Below are 27607 nucleotides of genomic sequence, written 5' to 3'. Positions count from 1 at the left end.
CTATTGCCCAGAGTTGCAGAGTGGGACTCCATGATTGGAACAGGCACCGAGGCGAGAATTATCAGGTCCGTGGAATTTTTGAGCCCAAGACCCACCGAGGCGGGGAATTGAACCCTGGTCCCAGGCCAAACCTCTGCATCAGGGTCTGCCGCTCTAACCATTGAGCCACACTTCTCCACTTCTCCACATCTAACATTAAATTTATCAGCAGTTGAACCCAATGGCGGGCTCTGGTGCGGCTCTGCGGGCAACTCTAAAAAAGATGGTCTATAAAAATAGCCCAGTGGGAGGATACGAACACCACCACTTTTAGGGGGCTGAAAGTGCCCAGATTGAACTCTCCCTGCAACTATTGGATACCTAAAATTCTCTATGATGCAGTCCCCTAGGAATGTCTTGTGGGATGGTCCAACCCAAGTCACACAGTGCACCATCAAAATATAAAGATAATCCTATACATTAAAATGTGGATTTTTAGCCAGCCAACAACACACCCTATTTTGGAGCTGAATGGGAGACTCTTGGCAAGAATTCAACACAGTAAGGCAATAACATAAGGACAGCTTGCAGGAGGTACATTAATCACAGGCAGCTGTGGATACTGTAAAGTGGACTGAGAACCCCCTGGTGTATTAGGCGATATTTGGGCGGAGGCGGCAGAGCTAGGCTCACTAGATATCCGGGCTGAAACATTCAAAGCCTTACCAGGCTGGGTATGCAATGCAGGTCTCTGACAAACATGATCCCTTGCTGACATACAACCACATTTAGAACTAGAAGGAAGGCTGCCATTACCAGTTGCTTGTCATCAACATTTACACTCTTGGGCAAAAAAGAGACCCCTTTGAGGGGCCTTCTGTTGCTCCTGGCACATAGAAAGAACTTTCCCAATTACAATTTTAAGTTTTCTAGTCTCTCTCTCAAGGGATTGAAACAATCTCTCATAATTCATTTATTTGACATTGTGTCCCAGAAGAGTGCTGTGAAGCTCCTCTGTCGTTTATAGCGCCTGAGCTAGGTCCGAAGATGGAGATGAGGAAATCGATTCAGTCACTCACCTGGACTTCCGCTTAAGTTCAAAACTGGGGGATTGTCTGCTGGAGTGAAAATTAAGGCCTGCTTGCTTGGATTATGGACGGCAACTCCCACTAACTCATTCCTCTGGGATGGAGTCTTGGAGACTGACCTGTCTATCCAGGACTTTAAATGGGATGAAAAAACTTGGGGGGTACCTCATGGGGAGTGGCCAGTGTAATTAAGGGCGTGGCTTAAAAACACATAAGCTAAAAATTTGTTCTTAGGATAGTGTGCCGCCGACTTGTATTTTGCTGTTCCTGTCATTACATCCAGATATATGATGCAACAAGTAACATCATACCTACAACAAGCCAGGACTATTGGCTTTGTCAATGGTTGTTAGTTGCATAAGATAAATAATCAGCAACTATGGCTTATATATAATACTAGCTTATCCGTCGCGCGTTGCTGCGATCTCAGAAAAAAGGACATTTAAGAAAACTTGTTATGATACTATCCAATTTACATTGTGTCATTTTTATTGAAACGTATTCATTTTAATATGGAAAACATTTTAAAGTGTTGTGTTAATTCTGTTTATTTATTCGAGTGCTTGTGGATACACGGTATTTTTGTTTTTCCATCTGGTGCGTACACAAATAAATCAGAAGGTTTTCCGACACGTGAGCTGGCCACATACAGTTGTCCATGTGAGAAGCACGGATTCTCCAAATCTAGGGGCATATTACCAACAACTAGCGATAATTATCGCTATGTTGGCTTAGCGGCTGTTGGACCCGGCCTCGTGGCGTGGCCCTCGCTGACCCCAAGAACATAGAACGACGGACAGAACTGATTCCCGTCCACCCAGAACTATACACGAGACTCCTACATCGGACCTGAAACGACCTCCAGACCGCGTGCCTGCACCCATGCACGTGACCGGCAGACTCCATGTTTGGCCACCCCGGCCAGCGGGCCGCCTTCTTCCCTTTCGGCAGCCCCTGGCCGCTCCCGGCTGCAGCTAGGCGTGCGCGTCCGGCCCGCCCGACTCGCCCAGGGGGGTGAACGACTCACCAAGTACCCGAAACCAAGGCTTCCATCACGCCTCCAGCCCCCTCCAGAGGAGTGGGTTGTCCTCACACCTCCGAACCATCCCTGGGGGCTGGTTTCGATCACACCTTTTGGCTTCCTAGTGAGCTGGCTCCAGGCCTCGATGGGCGTCTGGGATTCCCTGGACGCATGGTCCAAAAGCATCAAAGACACCGCCGCCCAGACAATCAGGCGCCTGGCCCTCGGACCTCCGGCCTCCTGCCTCTGAGGGTCCGGACATCAAAGAGCTCCTGGACTATAAGACAGGCTGCCTTCCATCTAGTCGGCAGTTGTATCTTGGACAAGAAAGCCCTGCTGATCTGATCGCGGCTGACCTTGAGGAGAACAGACTCTGATCTACCGAGCCCTGCTGACGTCGTCGCGGCTCATCCTCAGACCTACGGAACGGAACCATCGGAGCCCTGCTGACGCTGTTGCGGCTCCCTCTCGAAGAGTAAGACCCGAACCATCGGAGCCCTGCTGACGCTGTCGCGGCTCCCTCGCTAAGAATAAGACCCGACCCATCGGAGCCCTGCTGACGTCGTCACGGCTCATCCTCGGACCTACGGAACTGAACCATCGGAGCCCTGCTGACGCTGTCGCGGCTCTCTCGCTAAGAATAAGACCCGACCCATCGGAGCCCTGCTGACGCTGTCGCGGCTCATCCTCGAAGCTACGGAACTGAACCAACGGAGCCCTGCTGACGCTGTCGCGGCTCCCTCTCGAAGAGACAGACCTAAACCATCGGAGCCCTGCTGACCTCGTTGCGGCTCACTCTTGAGAACGAAAGACATTTGCTACCATCCCGAGCCCTGCGGACGCTGTCGCGGCTCCACCTGCCTACGAGTACGCCGAAGTACTCCTGACCAAGCCCTGGACCATCGACGCTACCCTCACGACCATCTGGAACCAGAAGTGAGAAGGACAGCAAGTTCCATCGCCAGCCCCCGTACCCCCCAGTTCGAGGATTGAGAACTGTGCGCAGGGTGCGTTGCATGCCAACTGGCCCTCTAAGACTGTCCCGCTTCCCCGTTCCCTTGTTACGAGACTGTCGTGATCCCTCGATCGCTGTGTATTGCTCCTTATTTTCATACTGATAAAAGTTCATACTTGATAAAGATTCACGGTGTGGTGTCCGTTCGTAAGTGTGGTGTGTCGACAGTGTGTATGATCAGTCCTCCCCGGCGGGGACTCCCCCTCTATAAGACTCGGCAGTAATTGTGGGAGAGGAGGTCTCGGGTGGTTAGGAGAGTCATCTTGACCCCTGGGGTCACCGCCTTCCAACATTGGTGGCAGCGGTGGGATACGAACCTACGTCTGAAGATCATACCACTGACACACTACCTGAACCCACACGCAGCAAACACACGAGAAAGAAAGAGCAATAATGACGAACACAGAATCTGGTGTGAAGACCACATTCGACAAGGAACTTTTGGAAGACTACACACATAGAGAGCTAAAGCAGTTCTGCAGAGAACTGAGTATCCCGAGCACCGGACTGAGTACTAAGGAAGATTTCCAGAAAGCGCTAACCGCTTGGGTAGAGTCCGGAGCACCTCTCCCCCGACCGAAGACGAGGGAGGGAGGCCACAGACCGAACCCGGTACACCGGCCGGTGAGAGAATCCAGCAGCCAACCCGGAGCCCAGCAACCGGGAGAGATCGGTCATCGGAAGAGATGGCCGACCGAGAACGTGACCGAAGCCATGAACTCAAACTGGCGTACCTCAAATTGGAGGGCGAGCTCAAACTTGCAGAAAAGAAGTTGGCGGTTGAGCAGTTGCGGCTCCCAGGAGAGCTAGAGGAGAAGAAGCTCCAGAGGGAGCATGAAGGTCGGAAACTTCAGCTCCAGCACGAGCGCAGCCTCAAGGAACTCGAATTGAAAGACAGAACAGAAGCAACCGGATCACCGGGACTCGGAGAGCAGGTGGTCCCCAAAGAAACAAAGGTGCACATCCCCAAAGACGTCGTGAAGGAGTTTTACAAAGGGGACGACATCCAGCAGTGGTTCAAGGCCTACGAGGTTGCCATGTCCGCCCACCGGGTCCCCGAGAAAGATTGGGGGGCCGGCCTGTGGAGCCGCTTCCTCAGCGAGGGAAGAGACACCCTGCTGGACCTACCGACCTCACACATGAACGCCTACCCCCACATGAAAGACGCTCTCCTATTCTGCTACGGCCTAACGCCAGAAATGTATCGCCAGCGGTTTAGGGAGTGCAAGAAGATTCCTGGCACCACCTGGGTAGACTATGTGAATTACTACACCCGGGCCCTCGATGGGAGGATCAAGGGCAGCAATGTGACCACCTTCGAAGGCCTAGTCGACCTAGTCGCCTACGAGCACCTGTCCGCCAATTGCTTTGTGGAACTAAGACAGCATCTCCTGGACAGCAAGCTCGCCAACCCCCGGAAACTGGCTGTTGAAGCCGATCGCTGGGTGGCCACCCGAGTCCAGAAGGGGCCTGGGGGATACCCCCCACGGAACGACCAAGGATGTGGGGGAGGTCGGGGCAAACAGCAAGGACCCCCGTCAGGGCCCCAGCGTAGTCCCCCCAGACACCAAGCCCCACGCTCTCCTCCCGTGACGAGAGCCGCCCGAGTGCAAGACCCCCGGGGCTCCGCCCCAGCGCCACATGCTACAAGTGTCAGCAACCCGGGCACTATGCCGGTGATCCCCGATGTCCCATGACCCCGAAATCCACTCCCACTGGCCCCTCCACCAGACAGATATCCTCAGTGGCCCTAGAAGAAGAAGAGATAGAAGAACAGGGGGAGTGGGAGCCCGCAGCCATGGTCTTAGCCTCCCTGGGGAATAGCGAGATGATCCCAGGAGACTACCTGCCCGCCAACACAGAAAAATATCGCCAGACAGTTAAGGTTAACGGGCGCAGCGTAGGAGCCCTTAGGGACACAGGAGCCAGTATTATGTCTGTCAGATACACGCTAGTCCCCGAGTCCATGATCATCCCCCACACCTCCTGTAGAGTGATAGCAGCTGATAATTCCGTCCGCACCTGCAGGATAGCCCAGGTTCCGTTTGAGTGGGAGGGAGTTTCGGGTGACCTACGGGTGGCGGTCCGCACGGACATGCCTGTAGACTGCCTCCTGGGGAATGACTTAGAGAGTTCCCAGTGGAAAGAGGTAGAAAGAAGGGCCCATTTAGAAATGTTGGGTCTGCCCCAATGGGCCTGTGTGAGCACCCGAGCCATGACCGCCAGAATGTCCAACCCCGGGAACGAAGAGCCCGAGTTCCGCAGTGCAGCCCCTGATGTCCCCGAGGGAAGCGAGCCCCCACGGTCCTCGACCAGCCCTCCATCGAAGGAAGCAAATCCGACGTAGGTCCCCTCGGACCCGCCGTCGAGCCAGTCCCCACCCTAGCAGATATCCCCGAGTTGGCCCAGTGGCGCCACGAAGGAGGACCGTCCCGAGAGGAGTTCTGCCAAGAGCAGACCTCCTGCCCTGCCCTTGAGGGGCTCCGGCAACAGGCCGCAGCCCAGGCCGCTGGAGACCAGTCTGGCTCCCATTACCTTTACTGGGAAAACGGCCTACTTTACAGTGAACAGAAGACCGCTGAACTAGGGTCAGCCCGCGTGCTGGTGGTACCCCTACGTTTCTGCAGCCTCCTCCTCAACCTGGCCCACGATGTGCCCCTGGCGGGACACCTGGGCCAAGATAAAACCTTCCAACGGCTAGTGACCCATTTCTACTGGCCCTGCATGCGGGCCGATGTGGAACACCACTGTAAGTCCTGCCTCACGTGTCAGGCTAGCGGCAAAAGCAGAGGCAAGCGCAAGGCTCCCCTCTAGCCCTTTCCAGTTGTCAGTACCCCCTTCGAGAGGGTGGGGATCGACATCGTCGGACCTCTGGACCCCCGGACCTCCTTAGGTCACCGGTTCATTTTGGTTCTGGTCGATCACGCCACCCGCTACCCCGAAGCCATCCCCCTCCGGACCGTGACGGCCCCGGTCGTGGGCCGGGCCCTCATGGGGATCTTCTCCCGGGTGGGATTCCCCCGAGAAGTGGTGAGCGACCGAGGCACAAACTTTATCTCCCCGTACATGAAGTCCCTTTGGCAACAGTGTGGGGTGTCGTACAGGTTCACCACCCCATACCATCCCCAGGGTAACGGCTTGGTTGAGCGGTTCAACCGCACCCTGAAAGGGATGATCATGGGCTGCGACGCAAGTGGGACGTCCTCCTGCCCTGCCTCCTGTTCGCATACCGAGAGGTTCCCCAGAAATACTTGGGGTTCAGGCCTTTCGAGCTGCCCTATGGGCTCCCCGTCCGGGGACCCCTCAGCCTGGTCAAGGAAGGTTGGGAGACAGCCCCCCCGAGCACACCCCCTGATGTGTTCTCCTACGTCCTGGCCCTCCGGAACCAGACGCGGAAGATTCGCGAGCTGGCCGAGGCCAACCTGGAGGCCAGCCAAGAGGAGATGAAACGCTGGTACGACCAGAATGCCACTCTGGTCGAGTTTCAACCAGGCCAACAGGTTTGGGTCATGTCCCCAGTAGAACCTTGTGCCTTGCAGGACAAGTGGACTGGCCCCTTTAAGGTGATAGAGCGCAAGAGCCAAGTCACCTACCTCGTTGATACGAAATCAGCCAGGAACGCCCTGAAAGTCTTACACGTGAACCGGCTCAAATCCCACTTTGTGCGTTCTGAGTTGGGATTACTCCTTGCCACCGACGACGGAGAGGAAGAGGAAACTGACCCTCTTCCAGATCTCCTGTGTGCAAAGGATCAAGATGGCTCCGTAGAGAGAGTGAGTCTCTCCTCCTCCCTCACCCCCTTGCAGCGTGAAGAATGTCGCCACTTGTTGGGACAATTCTCAGACCTCTTCTCCCTCACCCCCGGCGTCACCAGTTGGTGCGTCCACGACGTGGACACCGGGGACAGCCCTCCGGTACGGCACAGAGCCTACCGAGTCCCTGACCGAGTTCAAGCCTGTATCAAGGCCGAAGTCGACAAAATGTTGGACCTAGGAGTGGTGGAAGCCTCCGACAGCCCATGGGCTAGCCCCGTGGTCCTGGTTCCGAAGGCAGCCGCCCCGGCACCGTTCCTGAGCTGAGGTTCTGCGTAGACTACCGCGGACTCAACGCAGACATCCAAACCGACGCACACCCCATCCCCGCGCCGACGAACTCATTGACCGCCTAGGGTCGGCTCAGTACCTCAGTACCTTCGATCTCACCAGTGGCTACTGGCAGATCGGCCTCACGGAGAGGGCACAAGAAAGGTCTGCTTTCTCCACTCCGGATGGCCATTTCCACTTCAGAGTGATGCCCTTCGGCATGAAAAACGCCCCCGCCACCTTCCAGCGACTGGTCAACCAGGTCCTGGCCGGGTTGGAAAGTTTCAGCGCGGCGTATCTCGACGACATTGCGGTGTTCAGTGCTCACTGGCCCGAGCACCTGCACCACCTCTGGGAGGTGTTGGACGCCCTGCGTCGAGCCGGGCTCACCATTAAAGCTAGCAAGTGCCAAATAGGACAAAGCTCAGTGGTATACCTCGGGCACCAGGTCGGAAGCGGCCTCCTAGCCCCCCTCCAACCCAAGATAGACGCTATCACTGCCTGGGAGACCCCCACGACCCAGACCGAGGTGCGGGCCTTCCTTGTACTCACAGGGTACTACCGTAGATTCATCAAGGGGTACGGGAGTATTGTAGGCCCCCTCACAGAGTTGACAGCCAAGGTCAACCCCAAGAAAGTTAGTTGGACCCCCGCCTGTCAGAAGGCATTCGAGGACTTGAAACAGGCCATGTGCACCGCTCCAGTCCTACAGGCCCCTGACTACTCCAGAGAGTTCGTGGTCCAGACCGACGCCTCCGAACATGGCATCGGAGCCGTTCTCTCCCAGGTAGACGACCAGGGGATTGATCATCCAGTAGCATTTATCAGCCGGAGGCTACTACCCCGGGAGCAGAGATGGAGCACCATCAAGCGAGAGGCCTTCGTCGTAGTCTGGGCCTTAAAGAAGCTGAGGCCCTACCTGTTTGGTACCCACTTCCTGGTCCAGACCGACCACCGTCCTCTCCGGTGGCTCATGCAGATGAGAGGAGAGAACCCTAAACTGCTACGCTGGTCCATCTCCTTCCAAGGGATGGATTTTACTGTGGAACACAGGCCTGGTGCCGACCACGCCAACGCCGATGGCCTGTCCCGCTTCTTCCGCCTCAGCGAAGAGAACCCCCAAGAGGATGGGTAGTTCTCCTAGTCTTTCGGCTGGATGGGACGCATGTTGGACCCGGCCTCGTGGCGTGGCCCTCACTGACCCCAAGAACCCAGAACGACAGACAGAACTGATTCCCGTCCACCCAGAACTATACACGAGACTCCTACATCGAACCTGAAACGACCTCCAGACCGCGTGCCTGCACCCATGCACGTGACCGGCAGACTCCATGTTTGGTCACCCCGGCCAGCCGGCCGCCTTCTTCCCTTTCGGCAGCCCCTGGCCGCTCCCGGCTGCAGCTAGGCGTGCGTGTCCGGCGCGCCCGACTCGCCCAGGGGGGTGAACGACTCACCAAGTACCCGAAATCAAGGCTTCCATTACGCCTCCGGCCCCCTCCAGGAGAGCGTGTTGTCCTCACACCTCCAAACCATCCCTGGGGGCTGGTTTTGATCACACCTTTTGGCTTCCTAGTGAGCTGGCTCCAGGCCTCGATGGGCGTCTGGGATTCCCTGGACGCATGGTCCAAAAGCATCAAAGACACCGCAGCCCAGAGAATCAGGCGCCTGGCCCTCGGACCTCCGGCCTCCTGCCTCTGAGGGTCCGGACATCAAAGAGCTCCTGGACTATAAGACAGGCTGCCTTCCATCTAGTCGGCAGTTGTATCTTCGACAAGAAAGCCCTGCTGATCTGATCGCGGCTGACCTTGAGGAGAACAGACTCTGATCTACCGAGCCCTGCTGACGTCGTCGCGGCTCATCCTCGGACCTACGGAACTGAACCATCGGAGCCCTGCTGACGCTGTCGCGGCTCCCTCGCTAAGAATAAGACCCGACCCATCGGAGCCCTGCTGACGCTGTCGCGGCTCATCCTCGAAGCTACGGAACTGAACCAACGGAGCCCTGCTGACGCTGTCGCGGCTCCCTCTCGAAGAGACAGATCTAAACCATCGGAACCCTGCTGACCTCGTCGCGGCTCACTCTTGAGAACGAAAGACATTTGCTATCATTCCGAGCCCTGCGGACGCTGTCGCGGCTCCACCTGCCTACGAGTACGCCGAAGTACTCCTGACCAAGCCCTACTGACCTCGTCGCGGCTTGAAGAACCCTCTGGTCCGGCTGGACCATCGACGCTACCCTCACGACCATCTGGAACCAGAAGTGAGTAGGACAGCAAGTTCCATCGCCAACCCCCGTACCCCCCAGTTCGAGGATTGAGAACTGTGCGCAGGGTGCGTGGCATGCCAACTGGCTCTCTAAGACTGTCCCGCTTCCCCGTTCCCTTGTTACGAGACTGTCGCGATCCCTCGATCGCTGTGTATAGCTCCTTATTTTTATACTGATAAAAGTTCATACTTGATAAAGATTCACGGTGTGGTGTCCGTTCGTAAGTGTGGTGTGTCGACAGTGTGTACGATCAGTCCTCCCCGGCGGGGACTCCCCCTCTATAAGACTCGGCAGTAATTGTGGGAGAGGAGGTCTCGGGTGGTTAGGAGAGTCATCTTGACCCCTGGGGTCACCGCCTTCCAACAGCGGCAATATTTGTTTTCGCCGAGCTGCAGCGATTTTTATCGCTTAGGAACCTTGGGGCATATTATCAAGTGGGTTTATCTCCGCTTTTTTGGCTTTAAAAGCCAATAAAGCGGAGATAAAATTATCTCCCTATTACCTAGCTGTCGCTAACACCAGTTAGCAACAGCTAGTAGGAGATAGCGACTATCTTGGGCCCCGCTTTGCATGTCAGTGATATTTATCACTAATGACATGCAAAGTGGGCGTGCCAAGATGTTAGCGACTGGAATCAGTCACTAACATCGCTATCTCCTGTTACCAACTTTTGGAGATATTCGCTCTAAGCGCGAATATCTCCAAAAGCTAACACTTGCCCCTGAGCAGTTCTTTGCCATGTTGTCCAATGGTAGGTGGATAACATGGATAAGTGCATTAGCTCGGTAATACATGAATATCGCTGACTTTACAGCGATATTCATGCATTTCGGGCGATTTTTATTTTTAGCGCGAATATCTCCAAAAGTTGGTAATAGGAGATAGCGATGTTAGCAACTGTTTCCAGTCGCTAACATCTTGGCACGCCCACTTTGCATGTCATTAGTGATAAATATCACTGACATGCAAAGCGGGGCCCAAGATGGTCGCTATCTCCTACTAGCTGTCGCTAACTGGTGTTAGCGACAGCTAGGTAATAGGGGGATAATTTTATCTCCGCTTTATTGGCTTTTAAAGCCAAAAAAGCGGAGATAAACCCACTTGATAATATGCCCCCTAGTCCACACACTTGCAGCGATTGTCCTTGTACTTTGTTGATGGTCATTGCAAAAGCGAGTCGCACTGGAAACTGGAAACGTTCAGGATTGGAAAGATTATGAGGGCCCTGGGGGCCGGGGGGCCGATATTTAACAAATGTATCTTTTTTTGGCCAGAAACCTTGGCGAGAGTGTACTCAACAACTTTTAATACATTTTTATTTATTTATTTATTTATTGCCAAAAACCTACACAGGAATGTACTCAACAACCTCCCAAAGTTTCATGGTGATCGGATGAATGGTGTAGGAATGCATAAAGGACAAACAGACATACTTTCGTTTTTTTATATATATAGATAGATTGAAATAGCTTCCACTTAAATGTAAATGTAATGGATTTATATAGCACTATATCACCAACCAGTTTCTAAGCGCTTGCTTAGGGAACCCGTCCTGGTATTCCCCTGTTAGATAGCCCATTACTGGGCATCCCCAAGGTGAAAGCCAGGCATCCCGCTGCGAGGGGCCATGGTGGAGATTTAGCAAGCTATTACCCAGAGTGTGACCCCGTGAGTTGAGTAGGCACCAGAGCAAGAATTGTCGAGTCCGTGGAATTTTGAGCCCGAGACCCGCCGAGGCGGGGAATCGAACCTAGGTCCAGGCCAGACCGCTGCATCATGGTCTGCCGCTCCAACCACTTGAGCCACACTTCTCCACAAATCCCTGGGGACACCACAGCAATGTTGCTTCTCCTGAGTTTCAAAAAGAGAAGGATAATCCAGAGAGAAAAAGACTCTTTAAAGGATTTCGCTTCCCCTACAAAGCTCACCTGGCAAGACGTCATGCCGTAGCGTCTCCACCAGTGAGAAGTGAGCAGTGTGAGCACGCGCACATGATGTGCCTGCTGTCACGGCAGTCCGGGAAAAAACGGACCGACTCTGGTAGGGTTACCAGAATTTTAAAGCCAAAAACCGGGACATTTCCCAAAAATAGAAGAAGGACTACATATTTACTCCCACACAGTGCACAGAATGACACTGTTCCTTAGCAGAGAATTACAGAAGAGGCAGTAAGAGCATATATAAAATGCATTTTTTAAAGCTGGTAGCATGCCTGTTAATTAAACAGGCATCTTATAACACCAGCTAACTATCACTGCTTTGGAAAACTTAAAAAGATACCTCCCCGCGTTTTCAGCAGACCCTCTCTAAAAACCGGGACATGAGCTTAATTTCTTGAAATTTGCAGGGACAGCTCGTGAAAACAGGGGACTGACTGGGCAAATCCAGGACGACTGGCAACCCCTGCTTGTGCCAGGGCACAAAACAGAGCCCGATAGAGACCCGTTTTGAGGCCCCCTTTAAAAAACTGCAGGTGCTCAGCACTGGTGAGACCCGGTCCACTTAAAACCCTGTGTCTATCACATGCAACGTCGGACTCACAGCTTCCTAACCTGAATAACTTGGTCGGGAGGTGAGATTACTCCAATACTGACCGCTCTAGCTAAGAAAGAGTTAATTGTGGTGGGATTTCGCCCTGCTTAAGTTATGGTATTATATCTCAGTTTCAAGAACTTCTCGCATTTTTTACTGCGAGAAGATCCTGCCTCCTGCTCATTAGATACATTTTGCTGAAAGTAACAAGTGTCTGTCACATTTTGTGCTCTGTAGACGTGCATTGAGAGTAAAATGTAAATAAGCCTTTCAGATTTGCACGCATTTTAGCATTCTATGCTCCAACTGGTTCCTTTGGGCACGAGCTCTGGTCGGCTGTAATAGCACTTTTCTCTTGATTTTTAGCTTTGCGCGTGCTGTTTTAGTTTTAAACACTTGTTAAAAGTTTTGGTTTATTTTAAAGTGGCCATCGGCCACGAGCCGCGGCCCGCACCGCACAGCACCAGAAGCCACTGTGCGCGGAGCCCAGCTGTGCACTGCAAGAAGAGCAGGTTAAGACCTTATCAGGCAGGTGTTTTGGTCTGATGCGGACGCTAAAAAAGATTTTTCCGTGGATTCCTCTCTCCACCAGAAGGGTCCGGATACAGGCACTTCTAGTCAGTAGACTGGATTCTGGAAACGCTCCACTGGTGGTGATGAGGGAGTACCTGTTCTCAAGACTACAAGCCGTTCAAAATACGGCGGCACGCCTGGCATTGAATAATCCAGCACGTACTACATCTTTGCCGCTACTGAGAGAGTTACATTGGCTTCCTATCGGGAAAAGAGCAGTTTTTAAACTTTTATGCTTAGTTTTCAAGGCGCTTCACGGACGGGGACCTAGATACCTAACTAAGAAATTAGATTAGTTTACCCCGGGCAGGCAGCTAAGATCCAGTGGCCAAAAACTGCTTCAATCGCGGAGAATACAAAAAGTCAAGATGGGTGGCCGCGCTTTCTCCCACCTGGCTCCCAAATACTGGAATGTGTTGCCAGAAGATCTGGGAGCATGCCCCACCCTGATTATTTTTGAGAAACACCTAAAAGCCTGGCTATTTTAAGGTACTAATGTGGCGTAAGGTTGTCTGCACTCCTGGGCGCCGAGAGATCCCTTGCGGGATGATTTGTGCACCTATTAAAAAATAAATAATAATAAATAATGAAACACATAGGGCAGACCTTTCTGCCATTTCCTGTGCACACATCCCTTTACATCTGGTAACCGCTGAAAGTGTTCTTCTACGTCATGATCGCCGCTCCCCGCTGCCTACTCCAGTTGGCTCAGCGGCACCATCACCCTGATACAGTCCTCAAGCTCCTCCACATCGAACCTGCCGTGCAAGTGACAGATTTTTCTGCTACTTTTTGTGCATGCTGTTTCAGTACAATTGTTAAAGTGTGCCATTTTGTTTGATACATAGTGTTATTTTTTACACAATTTGGATTGTTTTGGTCTGTTGGATGGTGGAAAACTTTATGAAACTAAACGGAGAAATGACTGAGGTCCTGATTTTCACCAGTAAATTGGAGATCTGGTCTGCGGACTGGTGGACAGACAGTTTTGGTGTCTGTCCCTGTCCGGTTCTACACGGAAAGAACTTAGGGGTCGTTGTTGATAACTCACTTTCCCTTGATCTCCAGGTCAGCAGGACAGTGTACACTTGTTTTGGGATCCTTAGAAAAATCGCCCATTTTCTCTCCTTTGAAGACGCAAGCAGGCTGTTATTGCTTTGTAATGTCCAGATTGGACTATTGTAATGCCCTTTATTTGGGCATTAACAAGGGTCTAGTGCGACATTTGCAGCTGGTACAAAATGCCGTTGCTAGGCTGAAGATGAATCTTCCGAAATTCCATTCAGTCACAGCCTCCATCAGGTCATTGCATTGGTTGCCTTTGGACCAGAGGATCCTGTTAAAAACACTGTGCCTGAACCATGATGCCTAATATGGCTCAGGTCCAGGGGGAATCAAGACGATGTTCCAGCGGTATGTTCCTAGTAGACTAATCCGGTCCTCAGATAAAAACCTGTTAATACTACCTAGGTTTAAAAAGACATGATGGGGAGGCAGAACCATCACCACGGTTGCCGCCAGGCTGTGGAACTCTCTCCCGGAAAAAACTTTCTAGTTAGGTGTCTCATTCTCTCTTCCATAAAACCTTCAAAACCTGGCTCTTTTTGCAGATTTTAGTCTGAGTATGCTGTTTGGTCCGCATCCCCCTCAGTCTGCAAAAGTGCCTTGAAGCCCTTGGGCTAAGTTCCCGCTCTACAAATCCAATAGTTACTTACTTTTTTACTTCTGTTTCTGTTTAAGGACAACATAGGTCAATGATTGTGAAAATACTAGCAGTGCTTAGAGGCCTCTGTTTGTAGAGATACTTCCGTATCTGGTGAACCAGCACATATCGGAGCTTTGGAGCAGGTCAGCATAGATTTATTCAATTATCGGGGATCACTCGAACCCCAGTCCACCAGCCAACCCACGTCTGGACACCTTACCTGGGCCAGTAGGGTGGTGCTCTCCAGAGAGGATTGCATGAGGGTGTTTATGGCTTGAATAAACTGCTTGAGAGATTCCTCAAATTCCACCTCTTCTTTTCCTTCATAAAGTCTGAGAAAATAAAGAAACAATTACTTAAAATCACAGCCTTTCACTTGATTAATCTCTCTCTATCTCTCTCTCCCTCTCTCTCTCCCTCTCTCTCTCTCTCTCTCTCTCCCTCTCTTTCTCTCTTTCTCTCTCTCTCTCTCTCTCTCTCTCTCTCTCTCTCTCTCTCTCTCTCCCTCTCTTTCTCTCTTTCTCTCTCTCTCTCTCTCTCTCTCTCTCTCCCTCTCTCTCTCTCTATATATATATATCTCTCTCTCTCTCTCTCTTCTCCTTGTCCTACCCTCTGACCCTTTTTTGTCTTCATCCTATTCTTCTCACATTTATTTGAGGCCATCTCCTCTTTGAGGTTAACATCCCTCCCCCACCACCTTGTGTTAAGATTAAAACACGCTAGCTCAGACGCCACTGCTCTGGACACACTTTCCAATGAACCTCAGGGACACCTACCACAGAACACTCCAGGTTGCGTCTCTTCATCTTCAAGAGACCATTAACACATCCCTCCACTATGACCATCACTAGTTCTCCGCGACAGACTGGACCTTCAAGTCCAGAATCCTGGCACTCAGCCCACAAAAGCTACACTTTACACTCTGCCAACACAAACTCTAGAACAAACCCAAGGCATTACCACACAACACAAAACGCACGTCCAAGTAAAAGCATCGATATAGCGCTGCAAGAAGTTTAGGACACTAAAATGACAATGTAATGTACAGTGGAACTTATAAAGAGCACAGCCATTCAAAAGAGTGTCCCGGTGCTGAAAGACCTCAAGGCAGAAAACTGACACTATAACTGAAGGAGAGAGGGGCTGTTGGCTATTGCTGAAATTGCCAGGTTTTCAGCCTCTTCCTAAAGGTGAGTAAATCATGCACCTGTCTGAGTGACAATGGCAGGCAGTTCCACAGATGGGAGGTCAGCACTTGCAAGGAGCGGTATACCCGTGCGAGCATGGGAAAACTTGGGAATAATCACCCGCTGCTGCGAGGACCAGCTCAGAGTTCTACCCGGGGTGTAGTGCTGGACTCTATTTCTAATATAAAAGGCACCCGTGTCATGTAACGCTTTAAAAGCCAAAACCAAAGCTTTGAACCAAATTCTCTTTCGGACCGGCAGCCAGTGCAGGGCTTTCATGTGGGTGGCAACCCGTGCTCTAGGTCCTAACATGCTAATCACCTTGGCTACCGCATTCTGGACCACCTGAATCCGATTCAGTAGATATTCTGGGAGACCCAGGTACAAGAATTCGATGTAGTCCAGCCTCTAAACAAAGAGCCTGGACTACAATCTTCCTATGAGTGACCGGTGCATTATTTAGCATTTTTAATAGACCAAAACATGAACCAGCTACTGTTTGGATCTGAGCTTTCATGGAAAATTCAAATTGTCATCTAGCTCGATCCCCAAGTTCTTGACTATACTTACTGAGGTTGCAGGCGAGGGCATGTCCGAAGCGACCATTGACGCCACACGTCACTGGATGAAGAACCAAAGATGATGATCTCCGATTTCTCCGGATTGCACTTTTATTGGTTCAGTCTTAGCCAGGAGAACACCCCCGTCAGACAACGTGGAACAGATGGACACCATTTCTTATAACAGCTGAACTCATTTAAATACTGGATTCTATAGGGAGTTTAAGCCATAGGGTTGCCCTCTCCACTCAGACTGTCTTATTATAGCACAACTCTCCCAGGAGGTCTTAATTGAGGGATCTCACCATCTCTCAAGAGAAGACTCGCTAAACCTATGACTGGCATCTGCTGTCACCCAGGCAACAGGATTCGGTATTCTATCCTGGAGGCCCAGAATCTTTTTGGTGATCATCAGTAGACAACACATTACTGTACTCCAGGTGGGCTGCTTCAGTGGCCACCACTTACAGGCATACTGAACACGGCCAACCTGCACACCTATGCCATGGCTAGAACCCTTTCAAAACACCTATCAAAAGGTAGGAAATATTTGTGCATCTTTTCTGCCCACATTTTCTCCCCCTAACTGAGCTCCTCCAGATTCATCCACAGAAATCTCATCCAGAGGTCCCATGTTTCCCCATTCCATGGAGGAATTCAAGAGGCCATCCTGTTCAGGTTTTTTCTTCTGGTGCTTCTAGTTTGGAGTTTATAATCAGGTAAAGGGGGCTAAAAGCACCAGAATGCAAACAACACAAATGCTCTGTAGAAGTTGGTGGGCAGTGAGCACTAAACAGAAAAATGTAAATATAAACTGAAAAGGTGGAGAAGTTAATCAAACCTGCATCTTCACACCTATGAAATCAGTGCTTAATTTGAACCAGTGGTTTCCGGTGCTCTGCACCAGCACTTAATGGTCAACACCGCCACTTATGACAGTCTGCTACATGGTGGCACTGTTTATTTAAATTATAGATGAACACAACAAAAGTTGTTTATTAAAAATATATATATTTAAATTGTCTAATACTTGCCCCACAAGCCATTCTTATCGCTTTGGGAGCCTCGAATAGTCTAAATTGTTAAACTTGTAGAGTGCGATGTTTAGTAGTTGTGTCGGTTTCGTCATTGGCGGCGCTGGTGGGGACAATAGGTGACGTGGCCTCCTGACTAGGGACCTGGTACTTACGTTTTTGTACAAATTAAGCACTGTATGAAATGGATGACTGAAAGAATATCGATGACACAAATATAGACTTACCAAAGTATCGAGTAAAAAATATAGAATGCAAAAATATTGAATCCCTATCTCCAAACAGGTAATTTATTTATTTATTTATTTTACAGACTTGTAGAGCGCATGGCTGCCCATGGGCGTCCCAGCGCTGACAGACAAGAACCTAGTGAGAAAATGCTTTATGGGAAAAGCCATGTTTTAAGTGCTCTGCGGAATGAGAGAAGGTTAGGTTGGGCTCTGAGGTTTGGGGGGAGCGAGTTCCAAAGTTTAGCCGCGTTGAATGAAAACAGTCGGCCGCCTGAGCGGGCTTTTCTGATCCTGGGTACTGAGGCTAAATTGCAGTTGGAAGTACAAAAATAGGAGGCTAAATTGCAGTTGGAAGTACAAAAATATCAAATCAAAAATATTGTTGTAAAAAATATAGTTAGTCAAAATATCGAATTTTTTAAATGTCTTAAAAGTAATTGAAAGTTAATGAAATAATAAATATAATTAACTTAAACATACTTAAAATACTTAAATAACCTCAAAATTAATAAATAATTATTGCAACTTTAAATTTCTTTTTTTACTTTTTTAACACATATATATATCTAAACATAATATTAATAAAAAATATACAATATTTTTACCGTAGGATAGCGGGAGGGTTACATTTACTATTACTACTCCAGTGAGTGCAACAGTATAGAAAACATTGGATAGCGTAGGGGTAAAAATTACTATTCCCACTTCAGAGAGTGCAACAGTAGGGAAAGTAAATACTTCATATATGAATAAAAACAAATTAAATATTAATACCAATTACAAATTGATTAAAAGTAATTAACAATTTTATATAATATAATAATTAATCAATTAAAATACAAATAAAAATTAATTATTAAAAGTATTACCAAATAATACAAATTATTTCCAAATAACAATTCATTAATTAACAAGAAATAATTAAAAATTACAACAACAAACAATAAATAAATAAAAATATTTAATTAATTACAATTAAATTACTTCCCACCCTATTCCCCTATAAACACACAACCCACAACAGAAAATAAATTAATAAAATTAACATAATTATCAATTAATCAATTAATTAAAATTAATTACCAATTATATTTTAATTAATTACAATTAACAATTAATTAACAATGAATTCAAAATAAATACCAATAAATAAATTAAAACATTTAATTAATTATAATTAAATTACTTCCCACCCTATTCCCCTATTAACCCACAACCTGTTAAAGAAAATAAATTAATACAATTAACATAATTATCAAATAATCAATTAATTAAAACGTATTACCAATTATATTTTAATTAATTACCAAATAACAATTAATTAACAATTAATTCAAAATAAATACCAATAAATAAAGTAACATATTTAATTAATTATAATTAAATTACTTCCCACCCTATTCCCCTATAAACCCACAAACCGCTACAGAATTATATTACGCAAAAATTAAATACCATTAAATAATTAATTAAAATAAATTATAAAACAAATATACACTTTTCACACATATACTAACATAAAAAACCACTTTAAAATATTGGATATTATTAAAAAATTGATATTAACTTACTTACCTCAAATTCGATATTTTTGTTGTCTATATTCTGTCCATTCTATATTTTTGATGACTATATTCTGTCCATTCGATATTTTGTCCATTCTATATTTTGAATTCGATATTACTGCTATTCTATTCGATATTTTTGTAGTCTATATTCTGTCCATTCGATATTTTTGTTGTCTATATTCTGTCCATTCGATATTTTGTCCATTCTATATTTTGAATTCGTTATTACTGCTATTCTATTCGTTATTTTTGTAGTCTATATTCTGTCCATTCGATATTGTGTCCATTCTATATTTTTAATTCGAAATTAATGCAAATCGATATTAAAAACTCAATATTTTGAGTGTATACCGTATGAAACGTCCATATTTAACGGGGCTTGGTAGACTTGAAGTTCTCCATGGTGGTTTAGTCATTTCATTGCCACATTTGCATCACCCAAAGGGTGTTATTCCTTGACTCGCATACCTGTCAGTGCAGGAATGCCCCTGCAAGGTCCAAGGCTCACACACACACACACAAACACACACAGGGAGAGACATCTCTGCAGCCCTGGCTACCGCTCATCTGATAGTACATGGACACCCCTTCAGGGACAGGGTGCACAAACACACACACATGCATGGACACAGACACACACCTCTGAAGCCCTAGCTGCTGCTCATCTGCCTGTACACAAACACCCCTTCAGGGACAGGGTGCGCACACACGTAGAGATGCCTCTTCAGCCCTAGCTACCACTCATCTGCCTGTATACGAACACCCCTCCAGGAGACACACACACTGTTTAAATGAGCCCTTGCACCAAAAAAAAATACAAGAACCCATTTGATGCTAAAATAAAGTCCAAAATTATGTATTTGCATTTGGCATAAGTAGTCTTAATTAAACATAATTCTGAGATCATTTTGTGGAATTACATGAAAGAAAATGAGGGAAATTTCATGCCCCCATACTTTATCCTTCCTTTCGACAATGTATAGTGCTTTGCTGCCTTTTGGTTGGGTTTGTGCTATAGAAATATCATATACAAACATACATGAAGATACCAAAGAATAATGACAGAGTAACATTTTGAGCTCTTCCATATGTGCTGGTATCCCCCCTGACCACTAGAGCTGTGCTCCCACCTGACCCCTTCACCCTATCTAAGGTACCCTACAGCATGTACTACTGCTCCAGAACTTGGACTAACGCTGCTGTACACAGTCGTCACACGCCCTCACTGCCGCTCAGCCTAAGAGAATCTCTCACAGACACACAGCCTAAAAGCCAGGTTTTTGGAACTCCCTCACTGTGTCTCAGCCTAAGAGCCAGGTCTTTGGAACTCCCTCAACGCGTCTCAGCCTAAGAGCCAGGTCTTTGGAACTCCCTCAACGCTACCTCAAATAAAGAAAAGGCATACGAACTAAATGAACAAGTAGGGCACCATTTAGCTATCCGAACAAGAAACCAAAATATCACCAATACTATAAAAGAAATCAAAGATAAAAATAATCTATTAACGCAAGACCCAGAAGCAATCACAACAGAATTTCAGGCATATTATCAAAATCTATATACAGAGACTGATAAAAATCAACATTTAATTAATACATACTTAGACCAAGAATCAAGACCTAAATTCTTGCAAAATGATTATGATAGCCTTGAAGCTATACCCCAATGGATCGAGATTCTACTCTCTATCAACAGCTTGCCTTCGGGGAAAGCTGCAGGACTGGACGGTATACCAGTCGAATTTTATGCAAAATTTTATAAACCACTTAAAGTAATACTCACGGCCCTTATGATTCAAGTATTTATAACGGGAAAACCACCAAAATCCTGGTCAGTGGCAAAAATAGTAATCTTCCCCAAAAAAAACAAGGATTCAACTGAACTCGGATCATACCGCCCCATAACTTTGATTAACTGTGATTCAAAAATCTATTCTAAGATGTTAGTCACCCGATTAGCCCCGATCATCCATAAAATCGTATTGGTACGACAACATGGATTTGTCCCCGGTCGCTCAACTACAGATCATGTACAAAGGGTGATTACACTATTCGATATAACAGAGGTTACGGGAGACCCTATGGCACTAATATTATTGGATGCAGAAAAGCATTCGATAGGGTCTCCTGGCAATATCTTTGGACAGCCATGATAAAAAGTGGAATCGGAGAGCAATTCATCAATGCTATTCAGAGTTTATATTATAAACCAGAAGCCGTTGTGATGATAAATGGCGGAATGACGGGCAAGATTAAAATAACCAGGGGAACCAGACAAGGATGTCCATGCTCACCCCTATTATTTGCAATATTCATCGATCCCTTTATCAGTAAACTAGAATGTAATCAAAATATTTTACCAATAAAAACATCGAACGGAAATACTAAAATATTAGCTTACGCCGATGACATCGCGATCACTACAAGTAATCCATATGTTACAATAAAGCTACTAGAAGAAGAGGCCTTATGTTTCGGAGAAATCTCTGGATATAAATTAAACGAAAACAAAACCCAGATAATAATCAACAAGAATATAAATTTAATAGATGAAAGAATTGTCAGAAATGCTACATATCTCGGCGTTAATATCACATCTAACTTAGACGAACTCGTCAAAATTAATATAGATCCTCTCCTAAAACAATCATCGGACAGCTTGAGAAGACTAAACAATTTATATTTAACTCTTATAGGGAGATGCAATGTAATTAAAATGATATATTTACCAAAGTTTTTATATTTTTTTCGTACTATATGTTTAAATTTTGATACACAAATATTCAAACAAATTGAAACGCTTTTTTCTCGATTCATATGGGGATATCAAAAGACATGTCGAGCATATAAGCACATCTCACTTCCGAGAATGAGAGGGGGTCTTGCAGCCCCAAATCTTAAAATATATTGGTGGGCTTCATTGTTGAGCTACAGCAAAGGCTTACTTATGTCGGATGATTCTGCGATTATTAAAGGGGAAGTTCCTTCTCCTTGCAGACTTATTCTGGGAACAGAAACAAGTGACCATTTATGGCGACTAACATATGACAATCACTTCAAAAAAGTCCGATTTAAAACTCTGTTAGGTATCTACAGCACTTGGTCTAACATCCGTAAATTACTAGGAATTGGCAGATACTCGTATTACACTAGTCTCAACCGAAATCATAACCTCCCAGGAATATTTCATGATACATGCACGATCAGATGGATCAATACAGGAATTACACATTTGGGGGAATTTTTTTCACCATTGGCCATTACATCTTTTGAGGAACTAAAGATGGAATTTGGGCTTGAACATAGGGATTTTTTCAAATACCTCCAAATTAGAGATTTCATAACTAAAAAAGGGGGAGGTAGGGCCGAGTTTCATAAAGTCTCGATAATAGAGGAAATTATAGGCAAGACCTCTATTAAAATAGGAGATATTTATAAAACGTTAATCTCACTGCTACCAGATGATCTGGATAGACATAGTCTCAAATGGCAAAATAAACTAAACATCACTATAGACGACTTACAATCAGCATTTCAATTCTCTCAAACATCACTAATATCCACGAAATTACAGGCTCAATATTATAAGACTTTCTTTCAACTATATTACACACCGTCTCAGATTGCTAAATGGAGTATAGGGAAAGGTACGAATTGTCCAAAATGTGCTACACATGCTGCCGATATAGTACACATATTTGCCACATGCCATTCACTAACTATTATCAGATCAGAAATCTCTAAATTTCTTTCTGAAATCTTTCAAAGTCCAATCTTTATCACGACAACAGAAATAATGTTGGGATTAGAACAAGGTTTAAGATCCAGAGAAACACAGGGCTTGATATCCATATCTATGGCCATCTTTAGGATCTGTCTGGCAACTGGATGGCTTGATCCCATGCCTCCGCTATTTCAACAGTGGCGATCAAGACTCTTAGCTAGCTATAGCCTAGAAACAGCTATATACAGGAGGAAGGGGTTACAAAGGAAAAAAAAGGGGTCTCGAGATTTGGGGCCCCCTAACTAATTGGCTGCAAAATAACGAATAATGATAGGCAGCAAGTAACTTATAAATCATGTGAAAATAACATGATTCAATTAACATGCTAACGAATGGACGAATGAGTATGGAAATAGGAAATAAATATACTTAACTTATATAATTTATCGAGCTAATAATCTAGTTACTTCTCTTGTCTTCTTTTCTTCTCCTCTTCCTTTTTCTTTAATAATGTGCTAACATGTTATTCATTATATGTTATCATATTCAGCAAGAACTAGTGAAATAAGTGTTTATATTTATGTTTTTGTAATGAAATTTTTGACCATAAAAAAAAAAAAAAAATATGTATAAGCTGGCTGGGCATGGGTGGGGAGGGACTAAAGCTGGGAAGGGACTAATGTAAAAATGTACTGAATAAAGAACTGTTAAAAAAAAAGGAACTCCCTCAACGCGTCTCAGCCTAAGAGCCAGGTCTTTGGAACTCCCTCAAAGCGTCTCAGCCTAAGAGCCAGGTCTTTGGAACTCCCTCAAAGCGTCTCAGCCTAAGAGCCAGGTCTTTGGAACTCCCTCATGGTGTCTCAGCCTAAGAGCCAGGTCTTTGGAACTCCCTCACGGTTTCTCAGCCTAAGAGCCAGGTCATTGGAACTCCCTCACGGTGTCTCAGCCTAAGAGCCAGGTCTTTGGAACTCCCTCACTGCATCTCAGCCTAAGAGCCAGGTCTTTGGAACTCCCCCACGGCGTCTCAGCCGAAGAGCAGGTCTTTGGAACTCCCTCACTGCGTCTCAGCCTAAGAGCCAGGTCGTTGGAACACCATCATGGCGTTTAGGCCTAAGAGCCAGGTCTTCGAGAAAATCTGGAGAAAAAACCCAACCTCTGAGAACCTAGCCACCTTCAAGAACGCCACCCGCAAACACCACCAACTAATCCGATCCACCAAGAAATCAGCATTCAAGGATCGACTTGACAACAATGCACAAAACAGCAAAGAACTATTCAACATCGTCAAAGAATTTACTAACCCCACCGCCGGCACCAACGACATTTCTCCCTCCCAAGACCTTTGCGACTCTCTATCCTCATTCTTCCATAACAAAATCACCGAAATACATAACAGCTTTGAAAACCAGTCCCATGACATGTCCACTCCACCCATTCCCGAACCAACAACGCCCGCTAACAACCTTTGCGCCTGGAACCCAATCACCACCGAAGACACCATCCGCCTGATGAATTCCATCCACTCAGGATCGCCAACCGACCCATGTCCCCACCACATTTTCAACAAAGCAGGCTCCACCATCGCACCTCATCTCCGCGATATCATCAACTGTTCCTTCAACTACGCTACCTTCCCGGAAATCTGGAAACATGCCGAACTCAGCGCCCTTCTGAAGAAACCCACAGCTGACCCCTCCGAACTTAAGAACTACCGCTCCATCTCGCTCCTCCCATTCCCAGCCAAAGTCATTGAGAAAGCCGTCCATAGTCAACTCGCCACCTTCCTCGAATCCAACAAATCCCTCGACCCCTCACAGAACGGCTTTCGGGCCAAACACAGCACTGAAACCACCCTCATCGCAGCAACAGACGGCATTCGAACACTACTGGACAACGGAGAAACAGTTGCCCTCATCTTACTCGACCTCTCTGCAGCCTTCGACACAGTCTGTCACAGCACCCTCATACAACGACTCAGCAACATCGGAATACAAGGAAAAGCAATGGAATGGATCATATCGTTCCTTGCCGGAAGAACCCAGAGAGTCCGCCTTCCCCCCTTCAAATCAGAGGCCACCGAAGTCATTTGCGGCATATCACAAGGATCATCACTCAGTCCCACCCTCTTCAACGTATACATGAGTCCCCTCGCTTCCATCGCACGCCAACACAACCTCAACATCATCTCCTACGCAGACAACACCCAGCTGATCCTCTCCCTCACCAAAGACCCGAACAACGCCAAAACCAACCTACACGAAGGAATGAAAGAAGTAGCCGAGTGGATGAAGAACAGCCGTTTAAAACTGAACTCGGACAAAACGGAAGTCCTCTTCTTAGGATCATCCCCCTCCGCCTGGGACGACTCATGGTGGCCACCAGCCCTGGGAACTGCACCCACACCAACGGATCACGCACGTAACCTGGGCTTCGACCTGGGCTCCTCCCTCTTGATGACCAGACAAGCCAATGCCGTCTCATCATCCTGCTTCAACATCCTACGCATGCTCAAAAAAGTCTTCCGTTGGATCCCACTGAAACAAGAAAGACGGTCACTCACGCACTGGTCACAAGCCGGCTGGATCACGGAAAAACCCTTTACGCTGGAACCACAGCCAAACTACAGAAAAAACTTCAACGCATCCAAAACGCATCAGCCAGACTCATACTGAACATCCCTCGTCAAGCTCACATTTCCGGTCATGTAAAAGATCTCCAATGGCTCCCCGTCAACAAGAGAATAACGTTCTGTCTCCACACCCACGCACACAAAGCCCTCTATGACCTAGGACCCGAATGCCTCAACACGAGACTGTCCTTCTACACCCCCACCCGCCAACTACGATCATCCAATCAAGCCATCGCCGCAATTCCGCGCATCCACAGATCCACCATGGGCGGCAGATCCTTCTCCTACTTAGAGGCCAAGACCTGGAATTCCCTCCCCACCCACTTCCGCCTTACTCAGAACCACCTCTCCTTCAGAAAGCAACTAAAAACCTGGATATTTGATAAGTAATTGCACCCGCCTCCCAAGCGCCTTGAGACCCTCTGGGTGAGTAGTGCGCTATACAAATTTCTGAACTTGAACTTTTGAAACTCCCTCACGGCGTCTCAGCCTAAGAGTCAGTTCGTTGGAACTCCCTCACTGTGTCTCAGCCTAAGAGCCAGGTCGTTGGAACTCCATCATGGCATCTAGGCCTAAGAGCCAGGTCTTTGGAACTCCCTCACGGCGTCTCAGTCTAAGAGCCAGGTCGTTGGAACTCCCTCACTGTGTCTCAGCCTAAAAGCCAGGTCTTTGGAACTCCCTCACAGTGTGTCAGCCTAAGAGCCAGGTCATTGAAACTCCCTCACGGTGTCTCAGCCTAAGAGCCAGGTCTTTGGAACTCCCTCACGGCATCTCAGCCTAAGAGCTAGGTCGTTGGAACTCCCTCACAGTGTCTTAGCCTAAGAGCCAGGTCTTTGGAATTCCCTCGCTGCGTCTCAGCCTAAGAGCCAGGTTTTTGGAACTCCCTCAACGCGTCTCAGCCTAAGAGCCAGGTCTTTGGAACTCCCTCACGGCGTCTCAGCCTAAGAGCCAGGTCTTTGGAACTCCCTCACGGCATCTCAGCCTAAGAGCCAGGTCTTTGGAACTCCCTCGCGGCGTCTCAGCCTAAGAGCCAGGTCTTTGGAACTCCCTCATGGCATCTCAGCCTAAGAGCCAGGTCATCGGAACTCCCTCACGGTGTCTCAGCCTAAGAGCCAGGTCGTTGGAACTCCCTCACGGTGTCTCAGCCTAAGAGCCAGGTCTTTGGAACTCCCTCAACGCATCTCAGCCTAAGAGCCAGGTCTTTGGAACTCCCTCACCGCGTCTCAGCCTAAGAGCCAGGTCTTTGGAACTCCCTCAACACATCTCAGCCTAAGAGCCAGGTCTTTGGAACTCCCTCACTGCATCTCAGCCTAAGAGCAAGGTCTTTGGAACTCCCTCACGGTGTCTCAGCCTAAGAGCCAGGTCTTTGGAACTCCCTCAACGCGTCTCAGCCTAAGAGCCAGGACTTTCGAACTCCCTCAACGCGTCTCAGCCTAAGAGCCAGGTCTTTGGAACTCCCTCACGGCGTCTCAGCCTAACAGCCAGGTCTTTGGAACTCCCTCACGGAGTCTCAGCCTAAGAGCCAGGTCTTTTGAACTCCCTCACGGCGTCTCAGCCCAAGAACCAGGTCGTTGGAACTACCTCACAGTGTCTCAGCCTAGGAGCCAGGTCATTGGAACTCCCTCAACACGTCTCAGCCTAAGAGCCAGGTATTTGGAACTCCCTCACCGCGTCTCAGCCTAAGAGCCAGGTCTTTGGAACTCCCTCATGGCCACTTAGCCTAACAGTCTGGTCTTTGGAACTCACTCACGGCGTCTCAGCCTAAGAGCCAGGTCTTTGGAACTCCCTCACCGCATCTCAGCCCAAGAGCCAGGTCTTTGGAACTCCCTCACCACGTCTCAGCCCAAGAGCATGTTCTCTGATACACTGCGGTGGAGCTAGGCAAGACTCTCTAGAACCAACACTGCCACCTAGAGGAAATCCCATGATACTTACTGGGAGAAAAGCCTCCTGGAGCGCACAATGAACTTGAAAATGTACTCCAAGGCCTTAAAGTTCCGCAGGAGTTTGTCACAAAACTCTCCTTGGCTGGCCATCCTCATGTAAGACGTCAGCACGGCAATCAACTTCCTGGAAGGGGAGAGACAATGAAACGTGAGAGAAGGAAACCATTAGCTGGGAATAAGGGAGAGGCATACCTCTGAAACGTGCTATAAACATAAGAGAAAAGGAGAGAAGTGCTTAAGTGCTTTTAGAGGAGAGGCTTTGAGAAGAGACATCATTTGAGTCCCTTTCTGAAAGACCAGCACAGTGGCCAACACTGCTCATCTGTGTGGGATGCAAAACAAGAAAATCACACTGTTCGAGACACACCCACACCAGTGTCAAATACAGGTAAGCCAAAGAGAACAGGTCTTTCTCTCCCATCCCACAATTAGGTCTTGCCCACCAGAGACTGTTAGGTCTGTGGTCTGCT

The 27607-nt window shown here is 47.8% G+C and overlaps 1 protein-coding gene across 1 annotated transcript in view; it reads right to left on the bottom strand.

Moving 5' to 3' along the window:
• LOC147725648 (dedicator of cytokinesis protein 2-like) overlaps positions 1–27607 on the bottom strand; it is a 1712066-nt gene that overhangs the window by 987469 nt on the left and 696990 nt on the right. Inside the window, exons 22-24 of the mRNA XM_086964476.1 lie at positions 27127–27261; positions 14481–14592; positions 14279–14286 (exon numbers count right to left, since the gene is read on the bottom strand). Of these exons, the coding sequence (XP_086820602.1) occupies positions 14279–14286; positions 14481–14592; positions 27127–27261 (255 nt within the window). The remainder of the gene's footprint in view (positions 1–14278; positions 14287–14480; positions 14593–27126; positions 27262–27607) is intronic.

Source organism: Lissotriton vulgaris, chromosome 3_2 (assembly GCF_964263255.1).
Source record: "Lissotriton vulgaris chromosome 3_2, aLisVul1.2, whole genome shotgun sequence".
In the NCBI taxonomy this organism is placed as follows: Eukaryota; Metazoa; Chordata; class Amphibia; order Caudata; family Salamandridae; genus Lissotriton; species Lissotriton vulgaris.
The sequence above is the reverse complement of the archived record's forward strand: the minus strand, read 5'-3'. Positions and strand labels throughout refer to the sequence as shown.